The sequence below is a fragment of the Salminus brasiliensis genome, chromosome 1 (assembly GCF_030463535.1).
Source record: "Salminus brasiliensis chromosome 1, fSalBra1.hap2, whole genome shotgun sequence".
NCBI classification, from domain to species: domain Eukaryota; kingdom Metazoa; phylum Chordata; class Actinopteri; order Characiformes; family Bryconidae; genus Salminus; species Salminus brasiliensis.
The window spans coordinates 11,463,935-11,484,794 of record NC_132878.1 but is presented as its reverse complement, the minus strand read 5'-3'; the positions used below and the strand labels follow the sequence as shown (position 1 = coordinate 11,484,794).

Here is a 20,860-nt window from a genome sequence, read left to right as displayed (position 1 = left end):
CGAGGGAACGGTCATTAGCTTTTGATGCTATTCGTTATTTTTCTGCTTTCCCCTTCGCTTGACAAAAAAGCCTGTTTCTTTCACACATTTACACTATGTTCTTTTCAGAAGATGGACTGCAGCATCCTGCTGCTAGAAATAAAGCAGTTTCCATAGCTTCCATAGTCAGAGTTCACTATTTGTGGAAAGCAGTTACGCTTACTGCAGGGAGTTAAGCGAGCTTGCCTGGATAACTGTGCCGCGCTATCTTTGAGCGAAAGGAGTCGACCTTTTCTGTCAAGGTCACTCCTGTTTCAGCTCTTTTGGATACTCCTGCCCTGCTCGTTCACTCCTTTCCTGTCCTGCAATGTGGCGTTTTGTGATTATCTATCTGGAGGAAAAGAAAGATGCTTTGTGTATGTGCAACTTTATCTTCAAAGTTCCTCAGGCTTGGTGTGGCACTCTGCGATGTGGCCAAGGCTTTTACAGTTACGCGTCCTCCTCTGACGAGGCCTTCATTTTCTCTGTTTAATGGTTGAAAATTAACAGATCATTTAAATAGTCGAGATTTAAGTATCTGTTGGCAGGTCTGTCTGTATATTGTGTATATTGTTTGTATAAAGGGATTTTAAGCAGCAAATTACTCCAGTTCTGCCTGTTTCTATTCACTTCCCTTATAAAAGGTCAGAACTCTGCATAGGTTCTCTTGCAGCAAATAAACAAATCCTAGCTTGGTAACCATGGTTAGCATCTGTCCAGTGTGCGACATTTATTTAAATGCCACGTTTTTGAAAATGCCACAATGTGCTTTACAAAATGAAAATGCAATTAGAGTATATGTGTATTTTTTCAATATAAAAAATACACATATACTCTAATTGCATTTTCCTTGTGTATGTATATATGTATGTATAAGTATATATGAATGTAGTGGAAATTGATTTCTGCAGGCCGATGACAGAGGGCTCCTTTTTAGGACATATTTGGAAAACAGAAATTGTTTATAAATGGAAATGAAGCATAAACATAAATATCTTACGAAAGAATTTGAGGTCCTCTATTTTCCTCTCAGTAAAAACTTTCTTTTCTTTGGTTGATGGCGCCGCAATCTTTACATCACAATAAATAAATAAATAAATAAATATATGTGTGTGTGTGTGTGTGTGTGTGTGTGTGTGTGTGTGTGTGTATTTATGTATTTATTTATTTATTTTTTGTGCCAAGCCACAAACATGTGTAACCTCTGTGGTTTAGATGTATGTATGTATGTATGTGTGTGTGTGTGTGTGTGTGTGTGTATGTTTATATATATATATATATATATATATATATATATATATATATATATATATATATATGAAAATACCTAATAATATTAATAATAATAATGATAATGAAGTAAGAGCAGGTCACGGTGTTATTCAAGAAACCTGTGGTTTCGGTATCTGTAAAGAAAGAAGTCACACGCGCACACAAAGGAAATGGCACTGGACTTGAGTGTTTAAAGGAGCCGGGAGCTCCTGATTCCTGATTGGTCAGGTTGGAGAGTCAGACTGGATTATATTAAATATATAAAACACCCTTTAAAAACAGTGATTTAAAGAATCTAAATCTACTCAACTAAATTAATCAGTCCAGAATGTCTCATTATAGGAACGGCTAGTAAATATAAAGGGATTTTACTGCACATATTAATCAGCAGCTCATCTGCTCTAAACTGTAGGGCTGTATTATTTATACAAACACTAAGATCAGGTCGGAATCTGCATCTGCTGATACTCTGCATTAGCCGACCCTGATCAGATCTGGGGGCTGATATCTCCACTATCCACAGCTTTGTTCTCATGAATGGCTTTGGTCGAAAAATGCTGCTTTTTTGCTAGAACAGTAAAGATGGATCTGAACTCTGTCTTTCTCAGGTCCTCAGTGTAACTGCAGTACAGAGGGCACGGTGGACCCGCTTGCCTGTGACCCTCGCACCGGCCAGTGCGCGTGTGTGGCAGGATACTCGGGGCCCCAGTGTGACGTCTGTGAGGATGGGTACTTCACCAACGGCACTAGCGGATGCCAGCCATGTGAATGTGACACATATGGAGCTCTCGGGACCACTTGTGATAGGTAAGTCTCGCATAGGACTGGAGGTAGATGAAGTGTGCGTCCACACTTTTTTTCCATCTGCTCTCAGTGTCTGAAAACTGTCTCCACTCACCTGATGCTTCATATGGAGTTGAACGGAACTGTGCATTTGTGTTTGTCATGTTTAATGTAGTCATAATGTGAGGAGGTGGGGCAAATGAGCATCTCTCTGTCCATCTAGGTGTAGGTAATATTCTCCAAAATTGTATATTAATAATGTAATAGGGTTTAATCTGAAGCTAGGGCCACTGTGATTTGTCCTCAGCTATGGGGATGCTGTAAACACTGACGCTTGCATTTTCATTGTCCGCAGCTTTCAGCATGTTATGATCTAACAGTGCTGCTTGAATTTGCTTGGTGTGGTGTGGTGTGGTGTGGTTGATCTTGTTATAGGCTTAATAATTTGCACTTTTACAGCCTAAACTTAAGCTTAATTATATGGCTAAATCTCAACCTGTATTTTAATCATTATTATTGGGCTGAAGGCTGGTCTCTTTTTATACTTTATAAGAATGTACGCATCTGGATTAGATTGCATTGATGCATCAATAAAAATAATCTACAGCATAATTGATCCTAAAATCTCATTAGCAGAGGCAGATCCTGTATATATTATGCATGTCATGCTTAAGCTTATTTTAGCCAGTTGCATCATGTGCAGGCTCTTATGCTTGTACCCAGTTTGGTAACAGGCCTGTGGTCTCTTTGGGGGATTATGTGCAGATCTGAAAACCTTGTCTTTTTTTTTATCTTGGCTTTGATGTGTAGTCTGTTATACGGTCTGCACTAAGCTCCTGTATCTCAGATGTGACTGTTGATAGTGGGTGTTAAATGCAAAGCAATAGCAGCATTCACTGATGATGTGCAGTGGTCTAGGCCTGTTATTCTGCCAGAATAAGGAGCAGTTGGGTTCAGTGGTGGGTGATGTGCGTTTCACAGCGTCACTGTGACACAGCTGTGTGATGTGGTGGAGTTCCTCGCTCTGTAGTTTCTAGCTGGCTGCTGCCCTGCCCTGCCCTGCTTGTCGGTCTAGTTCCTCACCTGCTTATGGCAGCGTTAATGTCACACTGCTGTCATTTCAGCCGATACAAGTCACGACTGGTCCTGTATTAGCTGGAGAGGACGGGAGTGTACTTGTTGTTGTTTCACCTGCCTGTGTTTTGTGCTCATGGTATTGCATGTTTGCTGCTTCGTTTTTGACTAGATTGCCTTTTCCCGAGATGTTTGTATAAGCTCTACTTTTATTGGCTGGTTTAAGTCTGAGATGGCCTATGGTAGCAGCATAGTTTAGCTTAGCATAGCCTAGTCTATCCATTTGTTACAAAAACGAATAGAAACGAGCATATTTGTAGTGTTTGTTACTGTTACTGTCCTCTTTGGGTTCTCTTTTGTGTGTGTGTGTGTGTGTGTGCGTGTGTGTGTGTGTGTGTGTGTGCGCGCGCACTAAAAGGCTAAATGCTAACACTATCCCAACCGGCTAGAATCTCTTTAGCTGGCAAACTGCACAGTGTGGCTAAAAGGCTAAATGCTAACACTATCCCAACCGGCTAGAATCTCTTTAGCTGGCAAACTGCACTAAATGCTAACACTAGCCCATTTAGCTTTTGGCCCAAGGCTAAATGCTAACACTAGCCCAACCGGGTAGAATCTCTTTAGCTGGCAAACTCCACAGTGTGGCTAAAAGGCTAAATGCTAACACTATCCCAACCGGCTAGAATCTCTTTAGCTGGCAAACTGCACTAAATGCTAACACTAGCCCATTTCGCTTTTGTCCCAAGGCTAAATGCTAACACTAGCCCAACCGGGTAGAATCTCTTTAGCTGGCAAACTCCACAGTGTGGCTAAAAGGCTAAATGCTAACACTATCCCAACCGGCTAGAATCTCTTTAGCTGGCAAACTGCACTAAATGCTAACACTAGCCCAACCGGCTAGAATCTCTTTAGCTGGCAAACTGCACTAAATGCTAACACTAGCCCATTTCGCTTTTGTCCCAAGGCTAAATGCTAACACTAGCCCAACCAGGTAGAATCTCTTTAGCTGGCAAACTGCACAGTGTGGCTAAAAGGCTAAATGCTAACACTAGCCCAACCGGGTAGAATCTCTTTAGCTGGCAAACTCCACAGTGTGGCTAAAAGGCTAAATGCTAACACTAGCCCAACCGGCTAGAATGTCTTTAGCTGGCAAACTCCACAGTGTGGCTAAAAGGCTAAATGCTAACACTATCCCAACCGGCTAGAATCTCTTTAGCTGGCAAACTGCACAGTGTGGCTAAAAGGCTAAATGCTAACACTAGCCCAACCGGGTAGAATCTCTTTAGCTGGCAAACTCCACAGTGTGGCTAAAAGGCTAAATGCTAACACTAGCCCAACCAGATTGCACACCGGTTGGGCTAGTGTTAGCATTTAGCCTTTTAGCCACTCCCCCAGCTGCCTACACTGTCAATTTTGGCTTCTGCTTACCGTAAAGCGTCTCGTTGACCATGTGGTACAGCTGGCTCCTTCTTGGCTGGGCCTGTGCACACGGCTGCCTGGCGTGCTCTTTGCAGCCGGTCGTAGTAACCGGCTAGCTTCATCAGCTTCCCTGTGAGGCATGGCTATCCTCCGAGTGAGGCTTCACTTCGTCAGCTAGCGTTAGCTTTTAGCCTTTTTTAGCTGCGTAGAGCTTGATTACAGACTGGAGTCGTTTGTCCTTCGCGGATGTTTAGTGAACTTTCTTATTAATCAGTTTTTGTATTGGTTTTGTGACCTGTGATACGATAAAGATTGTAAAATACTTTTGGAAAAAGAAACTCTTCAAATCTCTTTCAAAAATGCATAAAATAAAGTATTATCATCAATATTAGTATTATCATCTTTTTTGTAACGTTAGAGAAAGCAGTCGGCACGTTTGAAAAATGCATCATCATCTCACAGATTGCTCACTAATCTCTATTTTAATAAATTATTATTTTGAGTAATCATATTTCATCATGACAGCATTCTTACATAACCTGATTTATGTCCTCTTCTGTGCTTATGGTCTGTTGCGTAGTCCGAGCATGCTGCCAGTCCGTGCGCACTCCAGCCAAGGCTGAGCAGGTGTATAGCCATGTCAGGTATTTGTCACTGTCAGGAGAAGGCTATTTGAAGTCTTTGCACAGCGCTTATCTTTAGCCTTCCTCTGACCTGACCCACTGCCAGAGCAGTTTGTGGAAAAGACACATACCTTTCACTGATAATGTGGAAATTGTGGATTGCCTTCTAGCGCCAGCCCTGTCAGTTGTGTGGGTGGTCTTTTTTTTGTGGCACCTCTTTTTAGGGAACGGCTTAGACAGCATGGTTATATTCTGCCGTTTTAATGCAGCGAAGGCTGGATGTGCTCATTAAAGTGTCTCATACATTCAAATCATGCCTTACCATAACAATCGCAGTTAAAGGGCCCATATTGTCTTCCCCATATCTAAAAATATATAATCTTAAATATATAATGTATGTATGAACTGTTACAAATGTACAGTTTGCTCTTCTGTTAATACATCACATAAATGAAAATCAGCTGTTTTTGATGTCACAAAAACAACAACTTTTGTTAAGTCAATTTGCAATTATCTGTAAATAATCTGTAAATAATATTGTTATTGTTTTTTTTTTACTTCTATTATTTATATTGTATTATTTACATTTATGCATCTGAGTGTCCTGATATCCCTTTTCTGCTGTGACACTGAGAATTTCCCCACTGTGGAAATAACTAATAAAGGATTATCTTATCTTTTTCATTTTTAGAGCATTTATCTATGATAAAGCTGTATTCATTAATAATTCATCAGTAATTGACTTTTCTTTTACTATTAAAATGCATTTTTAGGTGAGAGAAAATATGGCCCGGAATTGGAATCAGACTTTATTGGCCAAGTATGCTTATACAAGCTACATACAAGGAATTTGTTTTTGGTTACAGTAGCTCACAGTGCACAATAACTAACATTACAGAAGTAACAAACACACCCATCCTACACACACACACACGCACAGGGACATACACGCACAGACACGCCTGTAAACTTAACATGTTCAGAGTTGTATATTTAAAGTAAAGTGCTAAGTGCAGCAGTAAGAACAGTGCAGACTGGATTAAATAGATCTAAATATGGAGAACAGAGGAGTCACTGGTTGAGACGGTAGTACAGGTTGTTCTGAGACACTATCAGATAAATAAAGTGCAGTACAGAGAAAACAGATTGAAATGCTGGTTCAATCTGTTTTATCAAGCTTATTCTAATGTATGTTGGACACTGTTTATCAAAACACCATAATTGTGATTTTTATACTATACTTTTATACTGTATTCAACTTACACCCTAGTAGTTAGCCATAGGTTAGGTTAGATAGAGCAGGTATTGATATTCGCTGAAACCTGAAGATCAGGTATCGTATCAGGAGGGGAAAATATTGTGGTATTAGTGCATCCCTAGACACAATGCACGATCAAGATTCCATATAGATCAAATAAGACCGATTACAGCCAACATTTTCACTTTCCAGCTCAGTTAATATTAGGGGTCGACTAATATGTGTTTTTGGGACCAGTGCTGAACTAACTAATTACTAAGAACTAATTACTTTCATATGGTTTCAACTTTTAACAGTCTCCTGACTCCTGAATCTGCCTCCTGTTTGCCGGATTTCTAACATAGGTATTCCAAATCTGTAGTCTGGGGTGGGAATATCCAGTATATCAGATATTGGTCTCTATTTCTACCAGTTTTCAGCACTGGTCCCAAAAACACATATTAGTCGACCCCTAATATTAACCGAGCTGGAAAGTGAAAATGTTGGCTGTAATCAGTCTTATTTGATCTATATGGAATCTTGATCGTGCATTGTGTCTAGGGATGCACTAATACCACAATATTTTCCCCTCCTGATACGATACCTGATCTTCAGGTTTCAGCGAATATCAATACCTGCTCTATCTAACCTAACCTATTGCTAACTACTGTAGGAGCCAATAAAGTTGAATATAGTATAAAAGTATAGTATAAAAATCACAATTATGGTGTTTTGATAAACAGTGTCAAACATACATTAGAATAAGCTTGATAAAACAGATTGAACCAGCATTTACTGGTTGAAAAAGTTCACAGTTTAGAAACAAAAGTGCTCATGCAGCTATTTAAGCTTCAGGTATCTAAAAATCTCTGTGTAGAAAAGAACAGTTTTTGTTCAAGCTAAGTTTCAGCCATGCGAAATGTACCGTTCCATCTGGTTTAAACAGATTGTTGCAGGCGTTTAACAGCATCCTCAAGTCAAACACCCCTAGAAATGCCTACGTTACAGGCTTTGCAGCAGGCGGTTTTGCTATTGCTTCACTCAGACGTGAAATCTTCCATCAACAGGGATATGTTGCTTGCGTCAAAACCTGCTTTATGGCGTCTGTGTTCTCTATTGCCAATTCCAGTACTGGAGTTAAGTGCCAGCATCAGCACTGATAAAACGTCAGGAGTGGCTTTCCACACTTTTCGGACAGACTTCCCAAACTATCGCAAAAATGTTTTTTAATTGATGGATGAGGGGGATAAGTTTGTTTATTGATAAAGTCGAAATGCAAAAGAATAAACTGTAGAAGGGGAAAGATTTTGTGGATAAGTGATGATACAGCATAGAGTATTCTCAGAACTGTTTGCTGTGGTGAAGTCCTCATTAGGCCTCTGGACACTTTTCCCACTGTCTCTGAACTACAGACCTGTACAGCTGACGGAGCATGGAAACAACTGCTAATACGTAATGTTTCACTGTGTACACTGCATGCACTGTGCATGGTACTGGAGACTCTAGCTCTGTGCACCCTGTGGTGCAAGTGTGTCACGCAATTGTCAGATACTGGAGTAAAACAATAGCAAGATTTCTGTTACAGACTTTTTGATTTGATTGGAAGTCTGGCTAGCGTCAATGCAAACACTGGTTGAAACAGAGATGTCTGCTATGCTGAGCTTTTCTTGTGTCGTGAGGTTACTGTTTTGCCATATCGCGAACATCTAGGCCAGACCCTTAAGTATTCAAGTAAGCGGCTGTAGTGCTGTCCCTCTATGCCAGGGCATGTGTTTCAGGCTTGGTGTGTTGCTCTGTCTGAGCTGGTACAGTGTGAGTAATTATAGCCCCACCACAGCAGCAGACCGCCTGCCGTTGGAAACGGGATAGCCGCAGTCATGCGAGCTCCAGCCATCCGCTTCTGTTTGACTTGGAGCGACCATAAAGCGTGCAGCCGCCTCAGCTTCTCAATCCTGGTGCAGACGAGGAGCATCAGAGGGGAGTTCCAAACACTGAATTCACACACTTCCCCGTCTGCAACTGAACTGAACTGACTCACACTGTGTCGTTTGTTGATAGCGGTTATATTGACACTGACTTCTGCTGTAGTAACGTTGCAGAACGTTGCAGTGTGCACATAAGTGTGTTCTGTTAATGTTCTGATCAGCTGCAGGTCCAGATGAGTTTCTGTGCAGGTTTTAATGAATATTTTTTAAATTTTAGGAAATGATGAGTTTAAATGGCAGAAAAAAAACCTGCATTTGAAAAGTCATTAGCGCTGTGTTGAATCTGTCTCTCAGTTGAAATTGTTGCTGATTTTAAACATCTGATTTTAGCATAAGAAATAAAAGAAAATGTATTCACAATGTATTTGCTTTTTATATCATTTCACTTTTTATTTACTGGCCTTTTTTTATTTTCAATTTTCCCTTTTTTCCTGGTTAACACCTTTAATCATTTATATATTTCCTAAATACGCACTAACCTTTGGCTTTAAACACTAATGTTCTTGACATCCTTTGTTGTTTTCTGACTGTAAATGTTGTATAATAAGTAATAAGTTAAAGAAATAGTTTGAGACAAATCTAATAAACATGATTGATCATTTACCTAGTTGATCAGCTAAGACTTAATAAGTTTAACATCTGATGTGATATGTAAAATGTTAGACATTATTTATAACATAATGTACCCCAAGAAATTTGTAACATTTTAGATGATTTACAGTGGCGTACATGATTGAAGAGAAGTTCCCAGTGCATATTTGCCAAATGCTGTTTTGTCAAATACACACAACCCAGCCTGACATGTCCTCGAAGAAGAATTAAGAAAACAGAGTCACAGCATTCTGCTTTCCACCGTTATAGAGCTTCTACAAAAGAAATGATTCAACAGCTATAGGAATAGGGAACTTCTGCAGTACACAATAAGAACTTTCTACTGGAGTTATGTTTAGGGTTAAGGTTAGGGTGAGGGTTAGGTTACAGTTAGGTTAAGTTTAGGTTTAGGTTGAAGTGTAGGCTAGGTCATTTGCTTTAACATTCTCTGTTCAAATAATTTGATATCTGCATGTCTGGGTTGCTTCAGTAATTCGTGCATATGTAGGAGGGTCAAACTATATGTAGTACACATATTGTACGATTCCTTAAATTCGTTCAATGTGTACTAAATATTGTAGTCTACGAGTTCTTCTTGAGAGCAGGCAGCACAAAGACTGGATTTAGGTCATCTCATCTCATTTCCATAAAGATGTCCAAACCATTAGCTTCAGGTATCTTATCAGGTTAAACAGTGCTTTAGTGAAATGACACAAACCTTATTTAAACATTTAAGCTAAATTTTGAGCTACATTATCATCTCATATCTATATCTATAACCGTCATATCATCCACACTATTCCACTTTCAAACTGCGCCCCAGTGCTCAGAATGATCTCCCATACTGAGGTAAAAGTGCTTCTGCTTACTCAAAATAGCTGCCCCACAATCCAGCTCTGTGGAGAAGTTTATAGACTAAACCGTGTTGTAAGCTGCATTGATTTGTGTGTGCCATAAAGAAAGAAGATCTGGTTGTGAGGTTTTTATATTTGGGTGTGTTTTTTATGGAGATGAGAGTGGTGGAACTTCTGACTAGCACATGAACACAGCATTAGATCCTACTTCCCACTTGAAATTTAAATTACGAGCACATAATGTGTACATAACAAGTGTTGTGTCGTCAGAACAACATGAAATGTGGTGGCTAATGTAATGCTAAGAACTCTCTAGTACAGTAGTCCATTTGCTGTGGATAGATAAATTGCATTGTTTTCAGTATTTGAAAAAAAATATATATTTTATTAATATTAATTAATTACATTTTTAAATTAATATTACATTTTATATATAATTTTTTAATTAATATTAATTCATGTTAATTCATGTTTTTTCTGTTTCAGTAAAAGATGCATTTAAATAATAGTACAAAAATATTACCCAATGAAATCTTTTTCTCGGTTGAAATTGTTGCTGATTTTAAACATGTGATTTTAGAACAAGAAAAAAAGAAAGCTATTAATTTATCTTTTTGTTATCTGATTTTGTTGTTTGTTTGCTTGTTTGATTTACTGGCTATTTTTATTTTCAACTTTTCTACTTTTTTATTGTTCTATATGAGGTTCGATGCACATTGATTACATATTCAAAAAATGTGCACAAAGTTGCTAAAATGACCTTTGACAGGATGACATGCCTGTGAACATTTATTTTTCTATTTAAGTAAACCTCATCAATAAAAAAAAAAAATCCAATCAGCAAGTATTTTTTTCAAGGTGTCATAGTTGATATTGTTGGATAATGGTTGCTAAACTGTGGCATAAAGGTTTACCAGCATGTTTTAATCTAACTTTAGATTTTTATATTTATAAAATCATATTTGTTGTTGTGTTCTTGAGCATCACACTGATGCCTCTGAACAGCTGCTGCTGTTTGCTGACCTTACATGGTAGCAGCTTGCTGTGTGACGAGGACCTCAGACATATATGAGCATTTGCAGCTTGTCAACAGTAGCTGTCAAAGTCCCACAGGTTCTCAGATGTGCAGAAATGTCAGACTCGTTCTCTCCTTCATTCAGAGAGCACATCGTGTTGTTTACCACTTTAACATGGTAAACACTTATATCCTCTAACGCTTTATTAGTGATGAGGGATTATATCAGAATCATATTGGCATCAGCAGATAATTGCTCAACAACAAAAATCAGTGTTTGACAGATGTTTAGATTAATGCAATGTTTTAAAGCAGTATTTGATGATGCTGTTTGTGTGTTTAGGTGATACTAGGCCACTACACTAAAATATCTGCATTTTTTTGTTTTGCATTTATTGCATTTATAACGCTGCAGAAATAAGTGTTCTATTTCTAAATTTGACCTGTTCTCATTTTCCATGACGTCTGCCGCATATCATTTATTTTCCTCAATTTTGGAAACACGGCGTGCATTATTAATACCATGACATGTTTGACAATATGATAAAAAAAATACAGGACAGTCAATAATCAATGTATTATGTTTTTTTATGTGAAATGTCCTATCTTTTCCAGTATTGTGCAGCCCTAATTCTTCTGCAATGCTAATCCAGGTGTATGTAGTACTAATTTACATATTTGATCAGTTTTAATATATTGGCAATAGAGTCGACATTGGCACATTTCCACATGAAAAATGTTGGATATTTGCATCAGCGCACAATTCCCAGATCACTGCATCCCTCCTGTCAGTTCTTCATTAAATAGGCTAGTGCTGTGTTGGTGTGTTCTGCCTAAAGGTGAATCAGATCAACCATTAGGGCAGCTGTTGGGCAACAGACACAAAAAACTAGCATTTCTATTGGTCCAGTCATCACCACATTTTGATGCAATGTAAAGAGATTCACATTGTCAAAAACAGCAGCAACAACAATAATTGTTTATTTTTGTGTCGTCTGATTTTTTTTGTTTGTTTGCTTGTTTGATTTACTGGCTATTTTTATTTTCAACTTTTCTACTTTTTTATTGTTCTATATGAGGTTCGATGCACATTGGTTACGTATTAAAATAATGTGCACAAAGTTGCTAAAATGACCTTTGACAGGATGACATGCCTTGACAATTCCCAGATCACTGCATCCCTCCGGTCAGTTCTTCATTAAATAGGCTAATACTGTGTTGGTGTCAATGTAAAGAACACCTGTGAGATTCATGAGATGTCAAAAACAGCAGGAAATTAGATGTAATCTACTGTATTCAAAGCATTAATGACCTTGAGCTTTTAGGTACAGTCAACATGAGGTGTAAGTATTTTTGTTTGTTTTATACATTGTGCGTTTCATTGCTAATGATTAGCTATATTTAACATTTGACATGTTTTATATTGGTAGTGTAAAATTGTTTAAACTGTAGGTAAGTAAGTATTTGTCCAGTCTAGTTAACACTGGGCGCTCAGACAGTTATGCTGATTTATTTCTTGAATAGTTTGCTATTGTTTTGCTGCTGAATGTGGTAATTCTGCTAAGGTACCACTAGCTGTGTCCAAGCTGGAATTCTGATATTCTTGCAGGAAAGTTACAGACTTTTTGTTTGCATAAAGGATTTCTGTTAAGTTCTGTAATAGGGTCAGCCTTACTTATTAGGCACTACTGGATATATAATCCTGACGAATGGATCCCTGTGTCTGTAACCCTTCTCTAACCCCTATTTAAACTTCCATCATGGTCAAATCTATTCAGTGGAATTTGTTGAAGGTCTGTGAGAGTCCAGATTTCGTCTTCCTGTTACAGAGCAGGGATATCGATAACAGGGTTGTGGGTTCGATTCCTGGGCTTGGCAAGCTGCCACTGTTGGGCCCTTGAGCAAGGCCCTTTACCCTTTCTGCTCCCCGGGCGCTGGAGGTGGCTGCCCACCGCTCTGGGTGTGTGTGTACTCACTGCCCCTAGTTCACTAGTGTGTGTGTGTGTGTGTGTGTGTGTGTGTGTGTGTGTGTGTGTGTGTGTGTGTGTGTGTGTGTGTGTTGACTACCACAGATGGGTTAAATGCGGAGGACACATTTCGCTGTACAGTGACAAATACGTGCACCTTTACCTTTTTTTTACCTTAGAAAAAATAGTATTTAAGTTTTGTGTTTTTTCTAATGTGTATTTATTCATGGTTCACAACCAGCCTGCTAAAGTCATCGTAAACCTTTTATTTAAATCCCTTTTTATTTCCTTTATTTCCTGTCATTATGTCCTTGTTATTGTTGTCCTGTGACTCAGTGTCATTCACATGGTCAGATCAAAGAAGGGCGACCAGAAACCTGACACCGCAGCCAAGAATTCAACCTCTCCATCCTTCTCACATTTTATAAACAGCAGCAGAAAAAGCTCCGCACGTCCTGTGTCAGCGAATTGGCACTGCTGGGAGAAAGGTGCTGAAGAAAGGTCACTTCGCTGTGGAGAGCTCTCCCGCGGTCGTGATCTAAACTCCCAGAGTCATTAGCCAAGCCGTGCGACTGAGACGGCTTCAGCCGGCTGCGTTTCTGTCTGTTCGCTTGGAGAAGAAGGAGTGAAATGTCGAGGCTAATTTGGTTGTAGAAGCCGCCTGGCCGGATCCTGTGGAAATTGGTAGTCTCCCGCATTCCTGGCTGACCTACAGCATTTGTGGAATGCACGCTAGCTTTACTTATGCTTGGCAGACGGTGGCCTTCAGCTGATCTGGGATCAGACACTCTATTCGATCGTAAATTTCGTATAACTGAAGCAAGAAGCTACTCAAAACTGTTTGAAAGTATTAGAGGTCGTATAATAAGAACACATTTATGTTAATGCCATGATTTACTTTGACCTTTTTCCTTTTTAATACTTGCAATTCCCAAATAATTCAAAATATTAAAAAAGTTTGATTAAATGACAGTAAATGAATAGTAACAGCACTATATACATGTACATTAACAGTAACCGCTGAAACAAACGTTTACTTTGCATTCACGTTAATGGACGTTTTTGACATATGTATGTGTGTGTGTGTGTGTGTGTGTGTGGATATATAAGAGGTAATTTTTACACTCAATTGGGCAGGTGTGAATACAGTAATTAACTCAAATGCAGGCCAAAACAACTACATAAGACTACTGAGAAGACAGAGATGGTCTCGGTCTGGTCCCCATATCTGGAGCAGTGTTTGTGATGAGAACATGATCTGATCTCAGTCTCACCAGATGTTAATCTGATACGCTGCCCTGATAATATTGGACTACAGATATGAACAAATGCCATCTCTGCCATGCTCCAAGGTAAAGTGCACAAATTCATAACTTCTTTCTGTATTTACTTTCTTGCTCTCGCCCCAGACAGAAGTGAGAGGACATTCTCACGTGGTTTGTTTAATCATTTTGGGATTTTTTCTTGTGTGAAAACAAACCAAGCCAAGAGGAAAATACTGCAGGTTTACAAAACTGAAGTACCCTTTTTTTTGTCACGAGTCTATACTTGTACAGTTTCTTCAGCTATGCTATTGTTGCCATTGTGCAGGCAGAGCTAAGGGCCTTGCTCGAGGGCCCAACAGTGGAAGCTTACCGGCTGCGGGTATCAAATCCACAACCCTGTGACCAATAGCCACCAAGTCATCACTGCCCCTCAAGGTAATCTGCAAAGGGCCTGTGTAGATGTCCTTTTCATTTCAACACACCTCCACTGTTTAAGAACTAACAACCAGTTTACACCCAGTCACTTCATGCATCTTCAGTATCAGGATTGCATAAAAATGCAGGTGTAAACACATCCAGGACGCATTTAAACCAGATACAAATCCTATCACTTCAGGAGGTGGTCTGAGACGCATTTGAGCCACGTTACAGCAGTGAAAACACATCCGTCTCTCCAATATTCACCCCACAACCGAAACCCATCCCTGTATGACCCAAGCACCAATATCAATCAGTGCACAATGAGCTGATTTACGTATTCCGTCCCTCACAGCAATCTGATTTCAGTTTGACTACCAAGTGTAAATGCATGTGGCTAAAATCTTATCAGCACACAATCCAGATACTGCCCACGTGGAGTGACCAGGTGTTAATGGAGTCTTTGAGAACAACTGATTTACACAAATGGAGTCAGGTATGCTGCAGCTCTTATGGAATGAAAACCTTCTTAACTTTTATCCTTTTTTTTAAGTATTTTATTATGATCTATTAAAGATAAGGCTCTTTGACCACATGAGGAGTCTGAGTTTGTGCTCTGGAGGGTTTTCTGATTGTCTTGTCTAGTTTTTTGAAAAGCAAATCAGAGGCAAAAATCAATTGGTTTTGATTGATGTTTCATTTTCAAACTTTTACCCACTTTAATTGCTACTAGCATTCCTTAATGTTTAATCAATGCCCTCCCACGTACATGCAGCATGTACCGTATTAGGCACCAGGTGTCTGCTGTCTGCACCTCTGGCAGTGCAGTCATGGAGGCAGCTAAGCTGAGTGTCTGCAGAAAGACAGAACAGCCTGGCATTTATTGATTCAGGCTATGAAGCTTATAAAACACTGGAGCATTTCCATTGTAGCCAGTGAGTGCCCATTTTGAGTCCATCGATTAAAAATCAGTCCAGCATGGACACACTGGCCCTGTCATCTCCGTCCCACCAGAAAAACCTAACGTGTTGAAAAACCCTGGCTAGGTAATGCTGGTTGGCAAGTTTTCTTATTTTTTCTGTCAGCAAAACCGTGCATCACTGATACCTAATTAAAGTACCCTCTACTTACAGTGCATTTAGTAATGGACATTTCACCTAGCCTTTAGTTCAGCATGATTGGACATGGCCTGGATCTGAATAGCCGCTTGTTGGAGTTTTTTTGTGATTGAATCACATTCGGATTTACTTGACCACATCTAAAGCCAGGTGCGAGCACACCCAGGACGTATTGTGATCGGGTTTCTAAAATAAACATAGAACACATCATTTTTTACTATTGTTTTTTATTACTGTTGATCATCCACAGCTGACTGCATTACAGTGTGGTTTAAACTGTTTCTGATGGCACCATTATGGGACTGTGAGAACCATCTATTCTTCCACAACATTGTGGAACCCCCTCCTATTTTTCAGAACCATTCACAATCTCCCAGAGCCGTACCACCATGGTGAGAAACCATCAGTTACAAGAATTCAATAAAAAAATGATGTACATGTTGATGTGCTTTTTATGGGGGTAAGGTGTTCACACCGGACACGCTTTTCAGTGAAAAGTGTAAACAGCATCATCCCAAAAAACCTCTCGATACTGTTTCCACTGGGAACCACAGCGGCAGTTTGCAATCACAGAAAAGATCTAGAGACCGAAACGGCCTCTAGGAACCACATCAACTAGTCTAATCAACCTTTTTCTCACTTCTCCTTTTTCTCCCTCCTGCTTCTTGGGTGCGTAGAGATAGGAAGACTGGCTTGGCTGTCATCGTATGTCTCTGCTTACTGTATCCATTGTTTAAAATTAAAAGCCCTCCGATGTCATGGCATTTCATAAAATTCAGAAGCAGCGACGGCAGTTATTTTGCAGCAGTGGGCCGCCACTGCAGAATATATATAGTGCGAACACCTTTTCTGGATATGAAACACACGTTGATGCCAGGCGTAAACAGCCTATTGGAGGGATTGGCTTTTTGGCCAGTAATTTACTGTATGTTAGAGTTTGTAGATCCCTACTTATCCAGCCTTTTTTCTGGAATCGGGGGTATTAATCTGTTCTTGAACATTGGGAAGGCTTTACTCTAGACGTTAGAACATGGATGTGAGGATTTTATTGCATCCATCCACAAGAGCATTAGTGAAGTCAAGTACTGATGTTGGATGATTATTTCTGGCATGTGGCTCATCCCAAAGGAAATGGATGGAGGTTCAAAGCCCCAGAGAATACCCTTCCACTGGGCATGTAGGCCTTAGACTCCAGAGCATCCCATTCTATCTGCAGTGCTTTTTTTATGGAGATAACAGCTGGGTGTGTGAAATTGAACACCTGTGTCTTCAATGGGTGCACTTTAAAGCAGCAGAATCTGCTCATTGGAAGGGGAAGACATATCATTTATTCATGCTTTGATTTATCTGAACACCCAAACAACATTTGTGATTGCAGGTTCGTACTATACAATCAGATAGTGGCAGTAAATTGTAACTGTAAGACCATAGACAGTCTCATTTCTGGGAAGGCTTTACACTAGATATTGGAACACTGATGTGAGGTTTTGATTGCATTCATCCACAAGAGCGTTAGTGAGGTCAAGTACTGATGTTGGATGATCAGTTCTGGCACTTCAACTCATCCCAAAGGAATTGAATGGAGCTCCATCACTCAAGAGAACACAGAAATACTCTACAGCCCAGTGCTGAACAGGTTTCCCCCACTCTACCCAGCACTTGTCAGTGGACATGGTGACCTTAGGCTCATGTACGGCTGCTCCAGAGCATCTGTGTCAGCAGTAAGTCCAATATGCCCTTAAAGTAGATAAATTCAGTATTTAGAAGTGTCTTAATATGTATAGACAAGCCTCTGCCTAAAGTCTTCAGAATGGAAGCTGACTGGAGGCAATAGGAGCCAGTCACCAGACTTCCTTGCAGGACTCCAGGCGTCAGCCACTGAGACTCAATGTCGCCTAACATTGATTTGTTCCCAACAGAGCTGCAGTTTCATATCAATGCTTAGGCCTCCTCCTCAGTCATTGTGCAGCTATATCGTGCACACGCGCACACACACACACACACACACACACACATACATATAGAAGCTTACAATGCAAGGTCAGCGTATCAAACAGCACCCAAACTGACAGTTTATATCAATGAGGCACGCAATTAAGTCCCGTCAGCTCGGTCGGGGGTCTGTCAAGCTTGAACTGTATGTAAATAAATCAGAGAGCGACGCTGTATGCCAGTCAGCCGGAGAAACCATAATGAGGCTTTGGCAGTTCAGCTGAAAGCACACAAGTAGTTCCTCGCTGTGGCGCTTTAGCGGCAAGCCCATTCCAATGCTAGACACAGCCCGCCTGTGGCCAGACCAGAGGAGGGGAAAAATGCCCACTGAAAAGCTGGAGAGGGTACAGGAATGTGTGTGTGTGTGTGTGTGTGTGTGTGTGTGTGTGTGAGTGAGAGTGAGACTGGCTGTCTATCTGTCTTTGTTTTGAAATCGGAAATTTAGGGTTAAGGTTCATTGGTGTTGAAGGGAGATTCCTGTGCAAAGGTCAGAAAGAGGTGAATTGAGGTTTGGGTGTGGACAGGGCACCCTAATGTAAGTGTGCATGGTTGCTTAGCAACTGCCAAAGGGGGTCCCCCCTTACCTCCTCCTCTTCTTACCCCAGAGGAAAGAGAAAATGAGGGAGTGGGAGCCAGAGAGGGGGAGGTACAGTGGGGGGACCACCATCTGTGAAAGAAATCCTCAGAGCTGCTGCTCTGAGCACAGAATTTAGTGTGTGTGTGTGTGTGTGTGTGTGTGTGTGTGTGTGTGTGTGTGTGTGTGTGTGTGTGTGTGTGTGTGTGTGCTGAGGTTTAGTAGAGCTTGGGGATCAGTGAGAGGGACCTGCAATGAAATTACTGAGGGAGGAAAAAAGAGGCCAGTTACCACTTTAGTGAACAAAGGATGTCTAGGAATAAGTGAGGAGCAGGGAAATTAGAAGCCATCAGACCACGAGGCAAAACACTGACCCATCAGTTCAGTTGTTCAGTGCTGAGCAGTACAGCAATATACAAAAAATGAGCACTGCCTATAGAAACATTTGCCTTTTTAACATACTATATGTCCAAATATTTGTGGACACTCCTTCTTATGAATGCATTCAGCTACTTTACGTTGCACCCATTGCTGACACAGAAGTGCAAATGCACACACAGTTTGTCTAGTCCCTGTACAGAAATATTGTCAGTAATGATTGACTCTCAGGAGCAGATAAACATTTAGATAAACACCTATTGCCACTGTGCCTAATGCCCGGCGTGGGCTAGAGGGGTATAAAAGCCTCCAGCATTGAGCTGTGGTGCAATGGAGCTGTGTTCTGTGGAATGATGGATGGTACTCCATCCAATACTTCTGGTATGATGTGGGGATGTGATCATCCAACACTCTGACCTCACCAACCTGCTAAATGCAGTCATAGCATCACAGCAATATTTTAAATTCTAGTAGAAAGCCTTCCCTGGACAGTGAAGACAGTTACTCCAACAAAAGCAGAATAAACTGAGGAATTCTTTCAGCTGTATGATGCTCGAGGGATTCCTGGCATGCACAACCCGTTTCAACCCCCTCAGTAGTATTAAGATCTGGGCTTTGACTTAGCCATTCCAGAACTCTCCATTTCTTTCTTTCTTTTTGAGCATTTCCTTTGGTGGACTTACTGGAATGTTTTGGGTCATTGTCATGTTGTGTGGTCCACCACCGCTTCAGCCTTAGTTTTTGGACAGATGGTCTTATATTTTCCTCACATATTCCGATACAATGAATTCATAGTGGATTCTGATGACTGAGAGCTTGAGAGAAGCAGAGAACAGCTGATTTTCATTGTTTGTGGCTTGATGTCACATTTGCCACGGCTCTTAATCCACTATTGTTTTAATCTTGCTCAAAAGAGGCTAGGGCCCAGATCTCTGTAAAGCTGCTGTGCAACATTTGTTGTAAAAAGCGCTATAGATATACATTTAAATTGAATGTGCTGCACTTGATTGTAATTTTAGATGTTTAAAGTAGTGATAAATGTGGGGGTGTCCATATTTTTATTTTTTTATTTTTTTCCTCACCAGAAAATTGCATTCCTAAGAATTTTTAATACCACCATCACTCGATTGTTTAACTTCGGATCAAATTTAAATATGTTCCGTATGTTCAAATGGTAAAGACAACTTTTTCATGTGGTGTACTCATTTTATTATTTTACTGTATGTCTTTTATTTGGCGTTTTACTGATGGATAAACTGTACTGAGCGCTTCAGGTTGACTGATTAATGGACTTAGAATGGGGCCCCCCTTGGTTGTACCATTTAACCAGCCGTGGGTCGGAGGCCAGCGTTTCTGTTCTGCACTGAGGAGCAGGTCCTCTTAGTGCTGGATTGCTTTACAGAGAGCGAGAGACTTCACACAAGCCTAATATGGTGTCCTGTCATGCTTTGATTTAAACACTAGCATGTCGCAGCTTACAAAGTAGTATCCTAACCTCTCTCCCTCCCAGCCGTCACTTCCCAACAACCCCGTTACTCCATCTCTGGTAGCATCAGCTATCGTAAGATCTGCTTTCTGCTGGGCCAGTTCATTAAAGCATGGTTTGCAGTTGAAGTGATAGAAGCTGAAAGTGCTACTGAAGACTTTAAAACGCTGTGTTTCTGAAGTCTTGAAATAGGGATAAAGCTGCAAAATACAAGAATTGTTATAGTTAATCATCAACTGTCAGAACGAAGAATAAATGTGATCTCAGTGATTGAGATTGTGTGCATGGCATGATTGTTGGTGTCTTTTTATTAATTTCTTTAGTTTATATTTACTTTTTTTAATTGAAGTATCATGCAACTGTGTTCATAGTATTTTGCCTAGTATCCCTAGTATTTACTCATTATGGACACCGACATTGGAATTAGGGGTGCATCAGTATGAGAATTGTGCTGACTCTAATATGCAGTATTTTCCATGTATGTATGCAGATGCCAGTATCAGTCCTATTACACACATAGAGGGGTGGACAGTACAGTACAAATATCATAGAGCAGTATTTAAAGACGTTGTCAAGATTGTCTTTGAATATATAGGAGTGTGAGATGTGATATCGATGATGTTATTTTGACATGCAGTGAAATTAACGTATTAACCCCGGATGTCAGTAGAATTTATTTTTATTCAAAACCTGCTGCACTTCATCCAGTTCCACAGCTCTACTTGCACTCTTTGTAATTAAAGCTGGTCAGTGTTCTTTAAGCACTAATGATGACCACAGTATGCTCTGAAA

General features: G+C 40.2%; 1 protein-coding gene across 2 annotated transcripts in view; it reads left to right on the top strand.

Moving 5' to 3' along the window:
- The window catches only part of LOC140543723 (multiple epidermal growth factor-like domains protein 9), a 142,103-nt gene that overhangs the window by 25,718 nt on the left and 95,525 nt on the right, over positions 1 to 20,860 (top strand). For both annotated transcript variants that reach the window (XM_072667032.1, XM_072666950.1), the window contains exon 2: positions 1,899 to 2,097. In XM_072667032.1, the coding sequence (XP_072523133.1) occupies positions 1,899 to 2,097 (199 nt within the window). The remainder of the gene's footprint in view (positions 1 to 1,898; positions 2,098 to 20,860) is intronic.